This window comes from Xyrauchen texanus, chromosome 10 (assembly GCF_025860055.1).
Source record: "Xyrauchen texanus isolate HMW12.3.18 chromosome 10, RBS_HiC_50CHRs, whole genome shotgun sequence".
In the NCBI taxonomy this organism is placed as follows: domain Eukaryota; kingdom Metazoa; phylum Chordata; class Actinopteri; order Cypriniformes; family Catostomidae; genus Xyrauchen; species Xyrauchen texanus.
Window position 1 is genome coordinate 17356572 of NC_068285.1, and position 21715 is coordinate 17378286.

The following is a 21715-nucleotide window of genomic DNA, read 5'->3' on the forward strand; positions in this document are numbered from 1 at the left end:
CCGATCGTGCTGATTCTGACGTTAAGTTTGAGTTTTAGGGAGAAATGTCAGTGCACCGCTGTGAAGGGAAGGAAGTTGTGCTAGACAGAATGCGGCTTATGTATAAATATTCCTTTTATAATTTTTGGAAGGCGAAATCTAAAATAAAATCAGACTAATATCACAGATCTAAACCAGGCTACGTTTGAATGTTTAGTTTTGTCACTCATTTAGCAGGGCTGTGTTGTGCTCGCTGTGGCACCGCGTGAGCGAGATCTCTCTCTCTCTCTCTCTCTCTCTCTCTCTCTCTCTCTCTCTCTCTCTCTGACTGCGAATAGCTAAATTGCATCACAGACAATTGGTTTCATATTATTATACATAGAAATGGCTGGCGAGATAAAATAACTTTCTCTTTATAGCAATAATAAATGTATTTTCTTAATTTCTCCAGTACCGACAGCAGAACCGATAACGTCCGAGCTTACCAAAGCCAGTCCTTCAATAGCCTATAGTGCGTTGGTATCTTTTTTTATTACTTATTTCTCTGCATTGAGTGACAACCCTCTCAAATATAAGACACACAAACAGAACAAATAAAAGTCTCAGATTCACTGTCTGTAATTGCAAAATTCTTGCTTACTTATTGTGACATGATAGCAACCCTTCTGCTGTGATAATGCAACTTCAACTACGCTATCAATATCCAAAGTAGCCGAACGTCATGTCGCGTTTTTTCATCAGCCGGCCGATTAATCGATAGACCTCTAGTCATGATGACACAGCCTTTCAGGTTCCACAGGGCACTGTGTCAGTGTGTCCCAACCATGCTCTAATTGCTCTTTATGTGGAATATGTATATATGCATTTTACAAACACTCACAGGACACACATACATTCACATACCCTCAACCAGCGTAGGGGGGACTTGTCACTCTAGCGCTGTAGCAGCAGCGCTTCCCAAGGGTTCTGTGGCATGTCCGCATGCCTTTTGTCACCATGGCATTGCCATGGTGGCGTACAGCTGACATGCAAAGTGGAGGCTGCTGCTATTTATACTCGGGCTGCACAGTAAGCCATCTCTCTCTGTCTTCTTTCTCTCTAATATCCCTTTCGTTTAACCTTATGAGCTACCCATCCACAAGCTTTTGCGTTGTCAGTATACTGAAGTTTCCCACCTCTCCCCTTTTCTCTAAACCTGTTCCCAAATCCCCTGACCATGTTGCCTCTACAAGTTGTATGGTGCTGGTGAACATGGTAGGACTGTAGCGTACACAGCACATGTAGGGGTGCAGGCTGTCCTCTGTCTGTGGGCGTGTAGTGCTCTGTATGTACAGCCACCTTGCCTGAATCTTCCCGAACAGGGGAGGGGGGCACAGCTCAAATACCCAGCACAGTTACCCTGACTTGCCCCTGGTTCTTGTCTTTTTCTATTTTAAGCATTGCTGGGGCCATATTTTGTTTTGCATTTTACTCTTTCCCTTGAAGCCAACTTATGCTATTAGTTAAAGACCCCTTGCAATTATAATAGGATTATTATTTTTTTTGTTAATGTTTTGAATCTATATGCTAATGCACTTATAAATGTGCAGTTACTTTTACCTTTGAACTGAAAGATTATGTTTACAAAATACAGTCATCTCAGTGGGAATCTGCACAATATGAAATTTCGGCTGATGAACTTCTGGTGGCAAAAAAATTCGGGAAATTTGTGTAGGGTTCATTTAGGGCTGTCACGTTTTTGAAATTAGGCTGACTTTTATTGTCAAACAAATAACTGCGATTATTAGGACTAATTGTCTGTTTCAGGTCTATGACAATTAATTGACATAGAAATTCTTAAGGTGCAGGTGTGTTTCATCAAAATCAAAAGTAACGGTCAGTATCTGGTGTGACCACCAGCTGCATTAAGTACTGCAGTGCATCTCCTCCTCATGGACTGCACCAGATTTCCCAGTTCTTGCTGTGAGATGTTACCCCACTCTTCTACCAAGGCACTTGCAATTTCCTGGACATTTCTGGGAGTAATGGCCCTCACCTTCTGATCCAACAGGTCCCAGACTTGCTCAATAGGATTGAGATCCGGGCTCTTTGCTGTCCATGGCAGAACACTGTTATTCTTGTCTTGTGTCTTTGTGCCCATAGGTGACGTTGTTGCCAGTGAAGTCTGGTAAGGACCTGCCTTACAACAGGCCTGCAAGCCCTCAGTCCAGCCTCTTTCAGCCTATTGCAGACAGTCTGAGCACTGATGGAGGGATTGTGCTTTCCTGGTGTAACTCGGGCAGTTGTTGTTGCTATCCTGTACCTGTCACGCAGGTGTGATATTTAGATGTACCGATCCTGTGCAGGTGTTGTTACACGTGGTCTGCCACTGCAAGGACAATCAGCTGTCCTTCCTGTCTCCCTGTAGTGCTGTCTTAGGCGTTTCACAGTATGGATATTGCAATTTATTGCCTTGGCCACACCTGCAGTCCTCATACCTCCATGCAGCATGCCTTAGGCATGTTCACGCAGTTGAGTAGCGACCCTGGGCATCTTTCTTTTGGTGTTTTTCATAAAACATTTTTTATAACTGTGACCTTAATTGCCTACATCTGTAAGCTGTTAATGTCTTAATGACCCTTCCACAGGTGCATGTTCATTAATTGTTTATGGTTCATTGAGCAAGCATTGAAAACATTGTTTAAACCCTTTACAATAAAGATCTGCAAAGTTATTTGTATTTTTCCAAAATTATCTTTTAAAATACAGTGTCCTGAAAAGGGGATGTTTCTTTTTTGCTGAATTTATATCTTTCTGTATGTCTTAACTGCAATTTTCATTTTGTATAAGGCTGCAACTAATGATTATTTTTTTAATCGATTTAATCTAATTATTATTTTTCCCCAGTAAATCTATTGATTATTTTATTCTCAATCCTTTGGTTAACTTACCAATAAATAGCCGTAACTTCTGCCATTTAATCTTTCAACGTTTTATTCAAACATTTTATCATAAAAATACTTAATTTAAAATAAAACATTCCCAACATAAAAAAATAAAGTGCCAAGAATGAAAAGGCATCTATAAGTAATACAAATGTCCTGTAGTCCAACATAAGTTTAAAGACTGTCCATAAGTCCAGCATACACTGACATACTTTTTCATGGAATAAATCTAGCACACTGCCTTACCTCTTCCTGAGAAATTTTACCTAATGGTACTATTCATCACAAAAGTTGAGATTTATGCAGTGTAGGCCTTATTTGGGAAGGTGTTGTTTACTATATTCTGCCATAAGTTACCATGAATAGTGTTGGGTATGATTTGCTTTGATGGCTAGTGCCAGTTGCAATCAGAAATGCACTTGCATTATTTATTTGCGTAATGTTGCATACACCAACTTGGAGTGTAACGTTAATGTAAATCTACATTGTTTAGTTTCATAGGTCTATATGGACATAAACAAACAACTTACATCTTGCAAATGTGCTGGAAAGTGGCATTGCCATACTAGCCATTAGCATCTGCTCTAGGAAGTCTTTGTTCAGTTTTTTGTGAAACATGACAGAAAAGGAGGCAACAACAACTACCAGGCACTGGCTTTCAACCAACAATCTGACAAAACTCAATGTTATAGACCAAATACTCAGGATATTTTGTTTTGAGATGCTCGTGCATTGTATTTGTGCAGCTGTGGTAGGCCATTTAACTTTTACAAAGCATGCAGAGCACCATTTTATTAAGTCTTTGTTTAAAGAATTCCCACACGTTTGATGATTGGGTTCAAGCATCATGCCCGGGAGCCGGAGCCACTATCATTTGGGTTGAATGTAAACCGTGCGATGCATCGACGCATTCCTTGCAAATCGCCTCTTTTGGGGGGGTGCATGGAAGGGTTGTAAGTCTAAAGTTGCCTGCATTGTGTAGTTAATGAGGATAAAGATTAGAGTCATAGGGTAATTGGTAACTTGGAATAGTGTTTCAGGTTTACAGCAAGAGGGAATTAGTCCATTTGGTCAGATTTAAAGTATATGTGTTTGTAAGTTGTTGTTATGAAGCACTTATGTGCAGTCGTAAGAGTCAGTTCATGCTGTAAGTTTATAGAATTTAAAAATATTGCTTTAAAGTTCAGAGGTCAACTCCTAAATGCTTTTGGCTTTCTAACCACTTTCCCTTTGTCAATAGCCTAGGCTCCTCACGGTCACGTGACCTGCCTTTCTAGGAAAAGATGCCTCCTTTTGTTGCCCCGTGCAGTCAGCTGGGGGGTTTAGGTTTACATAACCACCACAAGCCCTGGAAATCATCCAAGTGCAACACACATACACACACCCTCTCACATTCCTCTGTCATCCTCTGCTACACGTAGTGCTTCATTTTACAACCTTTTAACAGGCTTTTGACTCAAAGTTTAAGAAAATGTATCTAAAGTAGAGTGAACACTATTCCAATCATGGGGGACCATACACTGAACTAATTTTTTGGTGTGCAGCATTTGTTGACTTTGAGTCTTTTACACTGTGCAAGATAACAGTACACTGGCCGAAGCATTAGAGAAGCTTTTTCTCAGAACTGTAAATTTCCCCCACTCGTTTTATAGATTTTTTTTCACTCTTTCGGAGAGCCGGCAGGCTTGGTGCAGCATGAAGAGAGAGAGAGCTGAGGAGAGAAACAGAAAGAAGAAAGGCAGAGAATAGAGCATGGAGACCTCTGGCAGAGGCTAGTTCCCTGAAACTCAGCTTCCATGTTCTTGGGTTTCCTAGAAAACTAGAAATTGAAAATGTGGCTTTATTTTTATGTTTTTTTTTCCCTCTCTTGTATGACTACTTCCATTCTGCTTTGAATTATATGGTGTGAGATTGTGTGTGTGTTTGAGAAGACAAGAGCTGGAGCTTAATACATAGTTTGCCTTTTTTGTTCTTGGTTCGATGTTAATGCATTGGGAAAAAAGGATTGGACTCACTCTCTTCTGATTTTCACATACACAAATGCACTTAGTAGGAATAGCATGCAATCTGGTTGTGCTTGCATCCATTCTGTTTTAGCATTCAGTAGCCATACATTCAGTATGTGTATTGATGTCTAACATACATCTGCTCTTATATCTGTTATGTTCCTGTTTGAACTATCTGACCACCATTTTTTCTATTCAGGAAAATGTTGACCACACCCCCTCACACAGACCGTCCAATCTCATTGGTTCAAGCTTGCAGCAGTCGTCCAATCGGAGCCCTCCTAATCACCCAGGTGGGTTGTTAAAAGGCTCAATGCGTAATTCACATAAATATATATTCATATCGATTTAACAATGGACTAGTTAAGTTATCCAAAATATACAAACAGAAAATCCCTTCTCCCCAACCAGCCCACCCCAGATACGGCAAATAGAAAGGAAAAAAGCAATAAGAATGAAAGTATTCTGAGAAATTTACTTGGCTTAAAGGAGATAGTTTACCAAAAATTTTAAATTCTGCCATTTACTCAACCTCATGCCATCCCAGATGTGTATGTCTTTCTATCTTAGGCAAAACAAAGATTTTAATGAATATTTCAGCTCTGTTGGTCCTCACAATGCAAGTGAATGGTGACCAGAACTTTAAAGGCCCAAAAGGCAGTATATGATATGTGTGTGTGTGAGAAACGGATCCATATTGTCCTTTTCCTTTTTCAATATTCAGATTGAATCAGAAGTTTATGTACACTTGGGTTTTTTAACCACTCCACAAATTTCATATTAGCTAACTTTATTTTTAGTTTTGGCAAGTCATTTAGGATGACATCTTTGTGCATGACAAGTAATTTTTCCAACAATCGTTTCACTTTTAACTGACTACAGTTGAAGACAGATGTTTACATACACCTTACCCAAATACATTTCAACTCAGTTTTTCACAATTCCTGACATATATTCGTAGAAAACATTCCCTGTCTTAGGTCAGTTAGGATCACTATTTTAAGAATGTGAAACGTCAGAATAATAGTAGAAAGAATTAATTATTTCAGCTTTTATTTCTTTCATCACATTCCCAGTGGGTCAGAAGTTTACATACACTTTGTTAGTATTTGGTAGAATTGCCTTTAAATTGTTTAACTTGGATCAAACATTTTGTGGAGCCTTCCACTGGCTAATCACGATAAGTTGCTGGAATTTTTGCCCATTCTTCCAGACAGAACTGGGGTTAACTGTGTCAAGATTGTAGGCCTCCTTGCTTGCACATGCTTTTTCGGGTCTGCCCACAAATGTTCTATCGTACTGAGGTCAGGGCTTTGTGATGGCCACTCCAATACCTTGACTTTGTTGTCCTTAAGCAATTTTGCCACAACCTTGGAGGCATGATTGTGGTCATTGTCCATTTGAAACTTCCTGGCTGATTTCTTGAGATATTGCTTCAATATATCCTCATAGTTTTCCTTCCTCATGATGCTATATATTTTGTGAAGTGCATCAGTCCCTCCTGCAGCAAAACACCGCTACAACATGATGCTGCCACCTCCATGCTTCATGTTTTGGATGGTGTTCTTCGGCTTTCAATCTCGTCCATTTTCCTCCAAACATAATGGTCATTATAGCCAAACAGTTCAATTTTTGTTTCATCAGACCAGAGGACATTGCTCCAAAAAATAATATCTTTGTCCCCATGTGCTCTTGCAAACTGTAGTCTGGCTTTTTTATGGTGTTTTTGGAGCAGTGGTTTCTTCCTTGCTGACCAGCCTTTCAGGTCATGTTGATAGAGGTCTTGTTTTACTGTGGATATAGATACTTTTCTGCCAGCATCTTCACAAGGTATTTTGCTGTTCTAGGATTGATTTGCACTTTTTCCACCAATCTACGTTCATCTCTTGGAGACAGAATGAGTCTCCTTCCTGAGCGGTATGATGGCTGCTATGGGAAACATTCCCTGTCTTAGGTCGGTTAGGATCACTACTTTATTTTAAGAATTTGAAATGTCAGAATAATCGTAGAGAGAATTATTTATTTCAGGTTTTATTTCTTTAATCACATTCCCAGTGGGTCAAGTTGACATTTTTCTAAATGTCTGGAATTGTGAAAAATACATTTGTCTAAGCTGGATGTAAAACTCTGACTTCATCTAAGTCTTTTTTTAATGTATTTTTTTTTATGTAAATCTACTCTTTCACATTCAGCCACCTACTGGCTGGGGCTAGTCAAACGTGGAGATTGATAGTAATAAAAGCGACATAAATATTGATATGTTTCTCACCCACACCTATCATATTGCTTCTATGTACAGTAGATTTAACCACAACTTGGACAGTTAAACTCTTACACCTATTTAATTTTTGGACCTTCTGAGGTCTGGTCACCATTCACTTGCATTGTGAGGACCTACAGAGCTGAAACATTATTCTAAAAATCTTAATTTGTGTACTGCTGAAGAAAGAAAGTAATACACATCTTGAATGGCATGAGGGTGAGTAAATGATGATGGAATAAAAATTTTGGCTGAGATAACCCTTTTTTATGCAAAGATGAATACATGGAAGCCATTTTTAGGTTGATTCCCCTGATAAAATGGAAGCACCGTGGCTCTGTGTCACTATCAAAAGATTGCTCTGTATGTTTTAGCATCCTGACCAGTCAGACTTAACAATATTGGCTCTACCAATGAGAGAGTTTGGGGTGGGACTATTTGTTTGTCCAACCACTGACGAATGGGGAAGTTTTCTAGTAATGTTTTTGAAAACAGTCAATATTTTTGCAATTACATTTGGTGACTAGTGGTGCTGAAATTAACATTTTGAAAGTATAGTTCACCCAAAAATGAAGATTGTTATTATTTACTTAACTTTTATGTTGTTCTAAATCTGTATGACTTTCTTACATGGAATACACACATACACACACACATGCCCAAATGTTAGACAGAATGCTAACTTCATTCACTTTATTGCATCTTTTTCCAATCAAAATGATTGGCAACAGAGGCTAACATTTCTGGCCACATCCACACTAATTCATTTTTATTAGAATATTTTTAGTTTCTTAACGTCATCGTTTTCCAAGTATGTAGAAATGGAGAGGTGTAAACATAGCTCCATTGAAAGCTCACCGTTTGAGTGTGGATGAGTGGTGTAAACATAGCAAAATTACTGTGAACACTGTAAACAAAAATGTGTTGGTTTGGATGTGTCCTAATATCTTTTTTTTTTTCAACGGAAGAAAGTCATTTGGGTTTGGAACTACATGAGGGTGAGGTAACAATAACAGAAATTTCACTTAATTTTACTATGTTGCATTATCAGTGCTTGAAGTAGGCGGGTACTTACTGGTACGCAGTACCTGCACTTCTCTAATTTAGCCTACTGGGTACCGGCAGTTTTTCTTGCATGCCACCACTTCTCTGAGACTCCTGGTACGATCTAATGTCTTTATTCAATGTAAGTCAGTGATTTGATGCGTCCCGCCAATCACTTTTATCTGACCTTCCAAATGATTTTATGAAAACTGCAGTACATTTCTGAACGCTCTCAGAGCAAAACTCAGCGGTGAGTTTAACAACTCAACACGTGCAACACAATCGGCTCACAAAAGTATCCATGCGCCAATTCCGGAGGAGCGCGTGTTTAAGCATGTCTGGGCTTAGTTCAGTTCCACTCTTCTCCAAAACACGAACCAGCAACTTTTGGGTGTGCACATTTTATTGCTTCTTATTCAATCAAATGTATTTATGCAAATTGTTTAGCTGCTGGGTGCAGTCAAAACTACAGACTGTTTGGAATAATAGCTTTTACAGTTGTGATGTCAGCTCACATGCACAACAATTATCACAAGAGGCAAAACAATGTGAAAACCAAACCTTCAAAGAAAATACATAAGAAAATTTGCTTTTTACTCGCCCTTCTTTTCTGTAGTGCTTGTAAAAAGATTGTGAATTGTGTGCAGAAGGTCACCAGGTTCTGTAAGGTCACGGAGGTTACTGGCGACCCCTGCTGTAGCGGTTGTGTGCACTTAGGGCTCCATATCCTCCATGGGTTCTGCAAGCCAGGGCCTTCCTTGAAACTCAAACTCTTTTACAGATGCAAGCAAGGCTGTTGGTCGCAGACTTTATTTTGTGTGTGTACACGTTATGCGTGCGTGCTTGCGTGCGTGCGCGTGCGTGCGTGCGTGCGTGCGTGCGTGCGTGTGTGTGTGTTTTTCCGGCTCTGCTCTCCAGATGCTGCCTTGCTTTAACATTTCACTACCCTGCTGCATATTCATTTTTCAGAAAATCACAGCAAGCATTTGTGTGCAGACATATACCTGTATGCATTGCAGGCTGGCCACATTGGTGAGGGTTGTCAGTAGGGCTGAAACGATTAGTCGACGTTAACGACAATTTTGGCAATAAAAAAAAACACAGACATTGTACTCCAATGATGAGTAGCTCACACCTGACTGAGGAGAGGAAGAATTACACCGCTTTCAGTATGCACTCTAAACAGCTTCAGGTTATGTAGATTGCAAATTGGAGCTGGAGCAAAATATGCGTGTCGAGCATCTTTAAAGGAAACATCCCGGCGTTACATCATAAATGCAGATATATTTAATGTGTTAAAGCTTTATTCATTTTCAAATAATATGGATGCAGATCATGTAAAAAAACTACAAACTCTGACACTGGCATTTCTCTGAGCGGTCAATGCCTCTATGAGTTGCGCAAATGTCCCGATCTAAGGGGGAGAAACTGAAACTGCACCCGGCTGATGGACACTGTTACGGCGACGCTCGTCCCTCAGGCAAGCTTGCTGCAGGCAGATTATAACGTGATGGCTCGCGACTTATTGAATCATAATATATGTCACTGTGCATTTATAATCATGAGTAAATTGGCAATACACAGCTTTATTAATAAGTGAGAGTAAATTTTTTGTGAGTTAAAGATGGAGTGAACACAAAGGTTGAGAGAGGGTAGTCTTCACCCCATTATACACTGCAACAAAATAAGATTTAGATTTTTTGTTTTTGCTTGTTTTCCATTATAAACATATAAAACGTTTAAAAAAAACGTACATTTTCTTTAGAAGCGATACTGCAGAAGAACAGTTTTTTATCTGAGAATGTTGAATTTAATATAAAAAATACAAATATTATAAAATATCTATAAATCCTTTAAAAAAGATGCATTCACCAGAGAAGCAGCATATAAGATATTTTGCTTGCTTTTAGAGAGTAGATCTTACATATTGGTATATTTTGTCTTTACTGCATTCACAGAAGTATAACGGAGTGAAAAAATACACTTACATACAAAATACACTTATGTTTGAGATGCATTCTCTTAAAGCAAGTCTAAAATATCTTGCGTTGCTTAAGTAAATGTATCTTGTTTTAAGAATTTTTAGACAATTTTAAATGGAAAACGAGATGAAAACAATAGGATTTTTTTGCAGTGAATTTCTTTACTAAATTGAAACTAAGTGTTTTATTCCCTTTAATTCAGTGAATGTCTTTTTAGAGGTATTTTTAAAAGATGGTTTTGTCCTCCGTTAGTAAGCACGTTTAATAAAACCTTTTAAGGATTAAATATAATATAATAAAATAATAATGATTAATTATTGCAGTAATCACAGAAAAAATCATCAAATGTTTACTAAACCATTGGATTAATCGATTATCAAAATAAAAGTTAGTTGCAGCCTTAGTTGTCAGAAATGCAGACATTGGCGCGCACACACACACACACACGTTGGTGCGGCTATGCTTATGAGGACTCTCCATAGACATAATGATTTTTATACTGTATGAACTATAGATTTTATACCTTAACCCTACCCCTAAACCTAACCCTCACAAAAAAAACAATTCAGCATTTTTACATTTTCAAAAAACATTTAGTATTTTCATATTTTAATTATGGGGACTCTAGAAATGTCCTCATAAACCACATTTATAGCATAATACTCTTGTAATTACCAGTTTGTAACCTAAAAAAAAGTCCTTGTTAACTACCCAAACCCGCTCATGCACGTGTACACGCACGCACGCAAACTTACTTCACACATCCATTAAAAATCTTCTTGGCTTGACATTTTATGTCTAATGCAATTACATTCAGACATTAAGTGTTCAAAAACCTTTTCACTGCATGCCTTACAGATTCGCTAACACACACACTCATCCATAGCCGCACACAGAAAGCCTATAAATCTCTCGTTGTTTTTGTTTCTGGTCATATGTGGCCATGCATCAAGGTGTGTGTGTGCACATTACTATGTACCATGTCTAAAAATGTGGCATTTTTTTGTAATTGTGTGTAATGTGGTACTGAATGAAAACCTTTTGCATATACTATGGTCATTAGATGATCCTCGAGTACGTAAAAAATATAATGGAAATATCATATGCAATTGTATGTCCATAAGACATGACATTAACATGGTACAATGTCCAAAAAGCCATGTAATTACTGTGGTACCATATCCAAAAAAATTATAAATAAAAATGAATAAATAAAAACATGGGATTACCATGGTACCATGTCAAAAAATAAATCAAATAAAATTGTGGTAACAATGGTACCATGTCCGAAAATGCATGGCATTACTGTGGTATTATGTCCAAAATATATGACATTACTATAGTACCATGTCCAAATCAAATGGAACTACCATGGCATATGTACAAAAAGCCACAGTATTACCTTTGAACCATTTCTAAAAACACATTGCATTACTGTCATACCATATCCAAAAAAGTTAATAAATCATGCTATTACCATGGTACCATGTCCAAAAGGCATGGCATTACCATGGTGATGCCATGTCCAAAAACATTATATTGCACATGTCCATAAAAGTACGGGATTACCATGGTACCATTAGGTATCAAAAATGTCCAAATAAAACAAAAAAGGTATTACTTTGGTATATGTCCAAACCACATGGCATTACCATGTCATATGTCAAAAAAGCCATGGTATTACAAGGTACCATGTCCAGAAATGTATAACTTTACCATGGTACCTTATCCACACACACAAAAAAAACATTACCATGGTATATGTCCAAAAAGCCATGGTATTACTGTGGTAACATGCCCTAAAATTGGAATTTAAAATGGTATTACCATGATACCTAGGGGTGTAACCGTTCACTCATCTTGTGCTTTGGTTCAGTTCACAATTCTTTAAACTAAGTCTGAATCAATAAAAGTTGAGATTTGAAAGTTTTATTACTACTATTAGGGGGCCAAGCAGCGAGACTAAATGACACACTGTGCCTTAGGATTACATTTATGTTCTTTGAAAATACTTTATTTGCCATGTACAGATTTGTTAGACTCACAGTATTAGATGCATTTATAGTCACATTTTCAGGCATTTCATGAGTAAATCACACTTTTGGTTTCTCACGGCCTGTACGAGCTGTTTAGAATCTTGATTGGCCAATTTGTATGTTTTGCATAATAAAATAAGAGAAGCAGGGATTAAGGAATTGAAATCAATCCAGTCATTAACCAAATGAACAAGCATGCAGTATGTAGACACGCATGTGTGCATTCAGTATAGTGCAATTCCAAAAAAACACCTGCTGTTCCTCTCAAAGCACTGAGTGAATCATGATTCATACGTTTTATATGTAAGGAAGACTGGTGGAACATTTGGTTTGGAAATGTCAGTGTGTTTAATTTGCTGTATGGTCACTGACCCAAGATTAATTGGTTTGAGTCAGTTTTAAGAGGTTTGATCAGGCTAAGGTGAGTGCTTGAAAATGTGACCCAAGGACTGACCACTTTAGTCTCAAATTGATACTGCCACCTTGTGGCATTTTGCTATTAGTGGCATGTTTATACAAACATTTTCAGGATTGAGGTTTATGCCTATGCACTATTCTGATGACCTGAGTTAATCTCAACAGATTTAAACAAGACCATGCTCGTATAATATACATACCAGGCCATGAATTAGTTTTTACTCCACTCATAATTGTATCTAAATGGGAAATGTTTGATTCAGAATGTTTTCAAAACATGAACTTGTTTTTCCACTTACATTTTAACTTTTTTTCGAGCAAAGGCAACAAGTGTGTTGCACTCCTGTAAAAAAAAAAAAAATCTACTGTCCATTAATCAGCCCAAGAACTGGGAACAAATTGTGGTTTGAATTTAGAAATTAATCGATGTTTGAGACTCTCAATATTGAACCTTATCGTGGTCAGGTAAAATGTAATTTAGGTAATAATTTTACCCAAACCTTTTTTTTTTTTTTACCCTGACTTAGGGTGCCAATCATATCTCTTTGTGTTCCAGGGGGGAGAAGTTATGTGTGTGTGTGTATGTGTATGTATATATGTGTGTGTATGTGTGTATATATATATACACTCACCTAAAGGATTATTAGGAACACCATACTAATACTGTGTTTGACCCCCTTTCGTCTTCAGAACTGCCTTAATTCTACGTGGCATTGATTCAACAAGGTGCTGAAAGCATTCTTTAGAAATGTTGGCCCATATTGATAGGATAGCATCTTGCAGATGATGGAGATTTGTGGGATGCACATCCAGGGCACGAAGCTCCCGTTCCACTACATCCCAAAGATGCTCTATTGGGTTGAGATCTGGTGACTGTGGGGGCCATTTTAGTACAGTGAACTCATTGTCATGTTCAAGAAACCAATTTGAAATGATTCGAGCTTTGTGACATGGTGCATTATCCTGCTGGAAGTAGCCATCAGAGGATGGGTACATGGTGGCCATAAAGGGACGGACATGGTCAGAAACAATGCTCAGGTAGGCCGTGGCATTTAAACGATGCCCAATTGGCACTAAGGGGCCTAAAGTGTGCCAAGAAAACATCCCCCACACCATTACACCACCACCACCAGCCTGCACAGTGGTAACAAGGCATGACGGATCCATGTTCTCATTCTGTTTACGCCAAATTCTGACTCTACCATCTGAATGTCTCAACAGAAATCGAGACTCATCAGACCAGGCAACATTTTTCCAGTCTTCAACTGTCCAATTTTGGTGAGCTCTTGCAAATTGTAGCCTCTTTTTCCTATTTGTAGTGGAGATGAGTGGTACCGGTGGGGTCTTCTGCTGTTGTAGCCCATCCGCCTCAAGGTTGTGCGTGTTGTGGCTTCACAAATGCTTTGCTACATACCTCGGTTGTAACGAGTGGTTATTTCAGGCAAAGTTGCTCTTCTATCAGCTTGAATCAGTTGGCCCATTCTCCTCTGACCTCTAGCATCAACAAGGCATTTTCGCCCACAGGACTGCCGTATACTGGATGTTTTTCCCTTTTCACACCATTCTTTGTAAACCCTAGAAATGGTTGTGCGTGAAAGTAACTGCCCAGTAACTGAGCAGATTGTGAAATACTCAGACCGGCCCGTCTGGCACCAACAACCATGCCACGCTCAAAATTGCTTAAATCACCTTTCTTTCCCATTCTGACATTCAGTTTGGAGTTCAGGAGATTGTCTTGACCAGGACCACACCCCTAAATGCATTGAAGCAACTGCCATGTGATTGGTTGATTAGATAATTTCATTAATGAGAAATTGAACAGGTGTTCCTAATAATCCTTTAGGTGAGTGTATATATGTGTGTGTGTGTGTGTGTGTGTGTGTGTGTGTGTGTGTGTGTGTGTGTGTGTGTGTATATATATATACATGCATGCATACAAATTGGAATTAAAACATTATTTTTTTTATGTTTTAATTCCAATTTGTAATTTTTATGGAAAGCATGCAAAATTTTTCCTAAACCCATAGGTGAGTTATGGATCGGTTCAATGGGGCCAGGGCCGGGGGTTTACATTGTGTAACAAACATTAAAATGGTACTGTCTCTTTAAGAACAGTGGCTGATCAGTGAATGTGTTTCGGTTGAGCAGTTTCTTTACCATATCCGTGCTGTGTTTAATTAATCTGACTGTAAATAACAGAACAGGTATTAAAAGTCGTAAATCAATGAAAACCAATTGCGTAGATCTCAACTTGAAAAGGTAATTGAACCGGGGCGCCCTAAAAGAAAATTGGCCCCAGGGCCCTTGCTAGTCATAATCCGCCTCTGAATACTCGCTTTAAGATATTAATTAAATAAGTGTCCTGCGATATCTCACCATCTCTGTGACCGCTACAGATTTGTTAACAGCAAACCAAATGTGTGTGCGTACTGCAGACACACTTTTTAACTGTCAATCATTTTGCTCGTTCTCATTTGAAACGGATCATTTAGGCTATGATTCATAATATTTCAGTTGAGGTCTCTATTGTGCAACTGTTGAATTTGACAGCAACAGAAACAAACAATGCTGTTCTTATGCTTGGTTTTGGCCTCAAAATTATCTTTGGAGGGTGGGGTTATGTAATGAGGGGGTGTGGCTAATTCAACAGCTCAGTCAATTTTACATGATTTTAGTGATAAAAGTGCTCACTAACATTTTCTGTGTAAAGTTGTATCCAATTTTAGAACTTCGTTGCCATGACGACGTAACAAACACTAAAACCTTCAAATAAGTGTAAAAACAACAATTTAAACAACTTTAAAGCTCAAATAATGCACAAGTTTCAACAGGACAATTATACGTGCTTTTATAAAATTATAAGCTTCACGTTTCTGACAAAAGCTCTCTAAAAATTAGCCCCATTCACTTCCATTTTAAGTACCTCTGAATTTTTTTTGTGGTATCAACATTATGCCACAAATGCTGTCGATTTGAGCTCAACTTATATTGAACCCTGAATATTCCTTTAAGGGTGCAATAGTTCATAGATAATTCATGTATATCCTCCTTTTCTTGGTTCAAACATACAACCTTTTGGTTACCACAACCATATGCTACAATCAAAGGAAATTACATGAGACATAAGGGGAAAAGTGTTTGATATCTCTTTTGAGAGAGAGGCTTTTTTGAGAGCGAAATTCTGGCTTACCACTGTGAATGAACTGTGGTTTAGAGTCATAATCTGCGAATGAAGAACAAGTGAACCTTCTGTGGTTGATCTGCCAAAATGTGTCCAATGGCTCAGCTTAGAATCATCCAGGTAGCCACAGTGGATCTTAAAAAGACTCTTCCATAGAAATGTGGGCTGGGAGAGTCGCAATGTGGAAACAACCGCTAACCAGCAACATAAACACTCCTCTGTCATTTGCCAAGAAGCACCTGGCTGATCCCCAAGACTTTTGGAGGAATGTTCTGCAAGTCAAAAATGGAACATTTTGGATGACATGGGTCCCATTATGTCTGGCATAAAGTGTAATAAGCATTCCACACAAAGAACATCATGCCAACAGTCAAACATGCTGGTGACCGTGTGAGACAGTCTTGCTGTTTCAGAATCTGACGAGCCACTACTGACTTAATTGAATTGCATTGAGTACAGAATCCAATGTCCGTAATTATTCCTTACATGTGTAATTACACTTATTCGGTCCTAAAAACTGACTTGAATGCCAGTTGAGTGTTATTACTTGGTCTACTGCTATAATGGATACTTTATTATCATTGCTGCTGTTGGTTATGCATTTTTATTACCTTCTCTCTTCTCTTTGTTTCCTTGTCTTGTGCTATAGATGATGATGTTGATCTTGAGGCCCTGGTGAATGACATGGCCTCTCTTTCATCCTATGAGAGCCTCAATGCAACCTGTGGAGCCCAGCACTCAGACTCTACCCCCCTCTTGCACAACAGTGATGGCAATGGACTCCATGGCAACAAAGTCGCTCCACTGCCACGGGCCCCCAGTAATAAAGTGACGGCCCCCCACTCTCCTGCCCAGAAGCTCCGGCGGTCTCAGCCCATGCACATACAGGCTGTCAGGTAATATGTACAAGTTTTAGGCAGTTTTGAAAAAATGTTGTATAATGAGGATGTTTTCAAAAATAATTCCAGGATTAATTTTTATTTGCCAATTAACTTCATACAAAGTGCAGTAAACCTACATGCCACACTATGCCACTCTATGCCTTTAAAACAGCATGAATTATCCTGAGTACACGTGCCTGCAGTTGTTCTTATGTTGTTGGCAGATAGGTTGTTCCTAGCATCTTGGAGAACTTGCCACAGGTCTTAAAGTATTTAGACTCAATTGCTTCTCTCTCTTCGTGTAATGCCAAACTGACTCAATGGTGTTGAGATCCGGGATCTTTGGGTCCATACTATCTGTTGCAGGACTCTTTGTTCTACTGCTATTCTGTTCTATTTGCAAAAAAAGGAATGTTTGGAAATGTAAAACTGGCATTTCCTATTGGCACACTAATGCGCCTAAATGTTTGCACAGTACTGTAACAGTATATGCACACACAGAAAGGATATTTAGAGAAATGGAAATATCAGAATGTTTTAATTGTGATATTTCTAGTTGTGCTCAGCTTTAAAATGTTCTATTGGATAACACTAGACTTATCTATAAATTACTTGAAATCTTTATCCAATAATCACAACTAGAAAATCATGCAAATTCTTTTGTCAAAAGAATTTGTCCCAGGTTGCATCACATGCAGAAATTTACAGATTTTATAAGAAAATCCCCCTCCAATCAATGAGGTGGGTTAATTAGTGCTTTTGTTTCAGAATGTCACTGCATGGGATGTAAATAATAATACTTTTCCACAGATTAACAATAATTATGATTATGATTATTTACGGTTTCAGAAAAAAAAGCATGCAACCTGTAAATTAACTGGATTTCTGCATACATTAGATCTAAGTCACAACAATAGACAAAAACCGTCTGCGTAGATGGACTTGAATGTTTACCAGCCGCGTTCTATAAAAAAATGTGTTTTTTGTGGGTTTTTTTTAAGCAGACTGTTGTTGTGACGGTTGAAGTTTAGATAAAATGTTATGCAAATTACCATTTATGAAGAAACTCCGGTAAAACCAAAGTTCACAACTGTTAACTTTTAAGACATCCTCTCTAAAATCCTCTCAAACTACTTGTTCTAATCAGCTTGTCTACACCTCACCTTTCTGCAGGGCTCCCTGTCTTTCATCCTCTCTGATCTCCATGACAGCAGGGTGTAGTTTCACACGCATACACACCGAGATGGGTTCATTCAGAGGTTCCTGTCTCCACACACACAGTCTTCTTTCGTTCTGACTTGGCCATGAACCCTGAACGGCCCACCCCTGCTACGGTTCAGATTTAAAAAATTCCCTCAGTTATTCCCTCAGTTATTATGGTCGCACCAACCGGGCTGAAGCAGTCATGTATTATTCGCAGTCTCATTGATGTGGATCAAAGACACAGACGAGTTTAGCATCTATAGGCTATGTGTCTGCTGAACACTGCGAGAGTTCATGAACCGATTCTCAGCTGCCTAACTGGGTTTCAAATTGCTCAGTTTCATTAATGTATTCTGTAGTAGAATCTGTAATGTAGTGGTGAGAATTTCATGCGGATGCTTCTGATTTATTTTTCATGAACTTATCATTTTACAGCACTGAAGTCTTTGGGAGGTTTGAAGCTGAATTCCCTACACATTTTTATTATTGATTAAAATACAGATTAAAATACAGATATGCTCCATGTTATCAGGAGAACTGCATGTTTAATGAGCTAGTGAACTTAATGAGAGATGATGAATCTAACAAGGTGGTAAGGTTTGACATTCTAGGGCCATGTTTGTGAGGCGTTTACTGGTGAAATAAAATTGACCAACATTTTTAAGTTTTATAAGGATTTTAATGTGCTTTTTATTGGGCTGTTAAGTTTCCTAAAAATTATCTGTTCACTAAAGACCGATGTTTTAAAGGAAAATAGTTCACCCAAAAATTCTCATCCTTTGCTCAACCTCATGCCATCACAGATGTGTATGACTTTCTATCATCTGCTGCACACAAATTAATAATTTCTCCGCTCTGTAGGTTTATTCAGTCTAAAAATTTGAAGCTCCAAAATCCACATAAGGGCAACATAAAAGTACTCCAGATGACTTCAGTGGTTATATCCATGTCTTCAGAAGCAATATGATAGGTGTGGGTGAGGAAAAAGATCAATATTTAAGAACTTTAAAAAAAAAATATATATTTATTTATTTTTTTTACAAATATTGATTTGTCTCTCACCCGCACCTATCATATCATGCCTGAACACATTGATTTAACAACTGGCATAATATGGATTACTTTTATGCTCCCTTTATGTGGATATTGGAGCTTCAAAATTTTGGCAGCCATTCACTTCCATTGCTGAAATATTCTTTTAAAAAGTTTAATTTGTGTTCTGCAGAAGAAAGTCAAATATTTGGGATGCCAGGAGGGTAAATCATGAGAGAATTTGAATTTTTATGGGAATTATCCCTTTAGTAGCATCCTTGATTTAATTAGTTAAGTTCTAAATGAATTGGTTCCGTGAATCCGTTCAAACTTTCAGTTTCAATGAATCGATTTAAAACTCTCATTTAATGATTAATTTGCCTCACTCAAAAATATTTGTGGAAGTTTCCACATTGCATTTTATTTCAATGTTTTAGTTAAAATATACTTTAGTTTTATTACTACAAATAGTTTTGTTGGTGCATATAACTGAAAATGTTTAAATATCATTCTCTTTTTCATAGTGAAAAAATTTGATTAATTTTAAGTAGATTTTAGCAGCGTTTAAACATTTTGAAGCTACAACAATTGCTATTTTGTCTATATTATGCTTCAGTGTAAATACAAATAATATCCCTTTTAAGTAATTTCAGAGGGATTTACATAGTCATTTATCAGACAATTTTATCCAAAGCGACTTGCAAATTTGCAAAATAATAATCAGTTTCTCAATACATAAAAACATAAGGCAATAAAAAAAAAAAAAAAAATATATATATATATATATATATATATATATATATATATATATTTATTTATTTATTTATTATTACATATCTATAATGTCTTGGGAGGAAAATTTATATTTTTGAATATATTTGAAGGTTCAGAATAGAGGGATAAGTTCTCTTAGTACAATTGTTTTTGTTCTCTGTGTCTCACCGCTTATAGGCGTCTACAAGAAGAAGAGCTGCAGGTTCGTCCAGCTTCTTTGCCAGCGATTCCGAACCCTTTCCCTGAGCTGTGCAGCCCCTCGGGATCTCCTGTGCTCAGCCTTGGATCTTTGCCACAGCCATCAGAGTCACATGTAAGAGTTGACAACAGACACTGGGGCTCTGAGCCCTCTAGCTATAATCCATCACTTATACATGAGATGATTGGTGACTGATTTATTTGCAAGTTGAACCTCACTTCCCAGTTTCGGTATGTCTGGTGTTCTCTTGTGTGTCTGTAAGAAAAACCTAAAGAGTCGGAGTACATACAGTTAGGTTAAGAATATGATTATCTTTGTGAGTGAGAGAAACTCACATGATTGGAGATCAATGAATTAACAAAACTGTTATTCGATGGTGTGGCAGAATATTTTTCCTGATGGCATTTGAAACATTATCAGCTTCCCATCTAGTATTATATCTACTCTCATTTAATACTTCATGTCTTAATGTGTTAATATTATCTTATGGAGACAATATTAATGTGTAAATATTGTCTTAATGAGTCTTACTGAATCTTTAATGTCTGCTTTGACATTTTTATTGTTGCAGTTGCTCTGGAGGTTCCTGAAGGAACCTCATTTAGTTTTGTTCATTGCTCTGCAATGTGTAAAAATTGGCACAGTTGGCACTTACCGTGGTACCATGTTTGTGTTCGTGCAATTCACTGTAATGTTATAAAAAATGTTGGGGATTGGCTACAATTCATTTGCATGGTGAACTATAATTTAATTCTTAAAATTGATAATTTTCCAAAATATTTAAACAAACTTCTGAAACTTTCTAAAAGTGAGGGAACGTGTCCTCCCAGTTATAATGGTTGCAACGCCACTGTTGTTCGAGGATAAGCAATCCAATTGCAACAAGCTCAGTAAAATCATCCAAGATAACAAGCAAAGTCAGCGGAAATGTTGTTTATAAATATAATGTGGTTGATTGCCAAGTATTGATAGAAAATAGTTTCATACATTTAAATCAGTGGTCGACAACCTATTGCACGCGTGCCAGCATTGGCATGCGGCGGGGTAATCACTGGCACGCCAGCAACGGCGAGAGAGGAGTAGACTATTTTATTTACGTATGTAAATTCCGCACCTGCATTCCAATCTTGATGCACTCCTTCCTCAGGATCACACAGCATGTTTTCATGAGCTGAATGGGAGGCTAAACAAAAAGTTAAAATGTGACAAGACTGCAGTAGACCCAAAAGGCTCATGCAGTGTGTGCAATCCATTTGCGCATCTCAAACTGGCAGCGCTTCACTTTTGTTTAATTGCGCGAGTAAACGTGCCCTCTTTGGTTCGGTCAGACTGCGTTGAATGTCTACATTCCATGATTCAGTTGTTTCTTTTTGTGTTCAGAACAACATGTCATGTAATAAGGAAAACACCACTATTAATCCTCGAGATTTCCAATCCTGCATACAGGTACACCCTCCCTAAAACCACATTCAAAATTACATTAAAAGAGAAAACAAACCCACATCGTGGGGTTCAAAAATCTGAGTCTATTCAAAATATAAATTAAACTTGGAAATAAAGTTTTAGGATTTTGCAGGTGCGATAACCGAATAAGGATACATTTGATCGGCTAGTGATGCGCGAATGGCTTGCATGCACAGCGCGAGTCTCGTCACATTTTATTAGTGTTAGTCTCCCGTTCAGCTGATGAAAACCCGCTGCGTGATCATGAGGAAGGATTACATCAAAATTGGAATGCAGGTGCGAAAAACTTCATACAAGTAAAATAGTCTGCTCCTCTCTTGCTGTTGCTTAAGT

At 37.9% G+C, this 21715-nt stretch overlaps 1 protein-coding gene across 2 annotated transcripts in view; it reads left to right on the forward strand.

Moving 5' to 3' along the window:
• Positions 1-21715, forward strand: part of LOC127650325 (growth factor receptor-bound protein 10-like) — an 80893-nt gene that overhangs the window by 16077 nt on the left and 43101 nt on the right. The window contains exons 3-5 of one of the 2 annotated variants that reach the window (XM_052135669.1): positions 5109-5202; positions 16479-16725; positions 19897-20032. In XM_052135669.1, the coding sequence (XP_051991629.1) occupies positions 5109-5202; positions 16479-16725; positions 19897-20032 (477 nt within the window). The remainder of the gene's footprint in view (positions 1-5108; positions 5203-16478; positions 16726-19896; positions 20033-21715) is intronic. The other variant, XM_052135670.1, reaches the window with a different exon arrangement.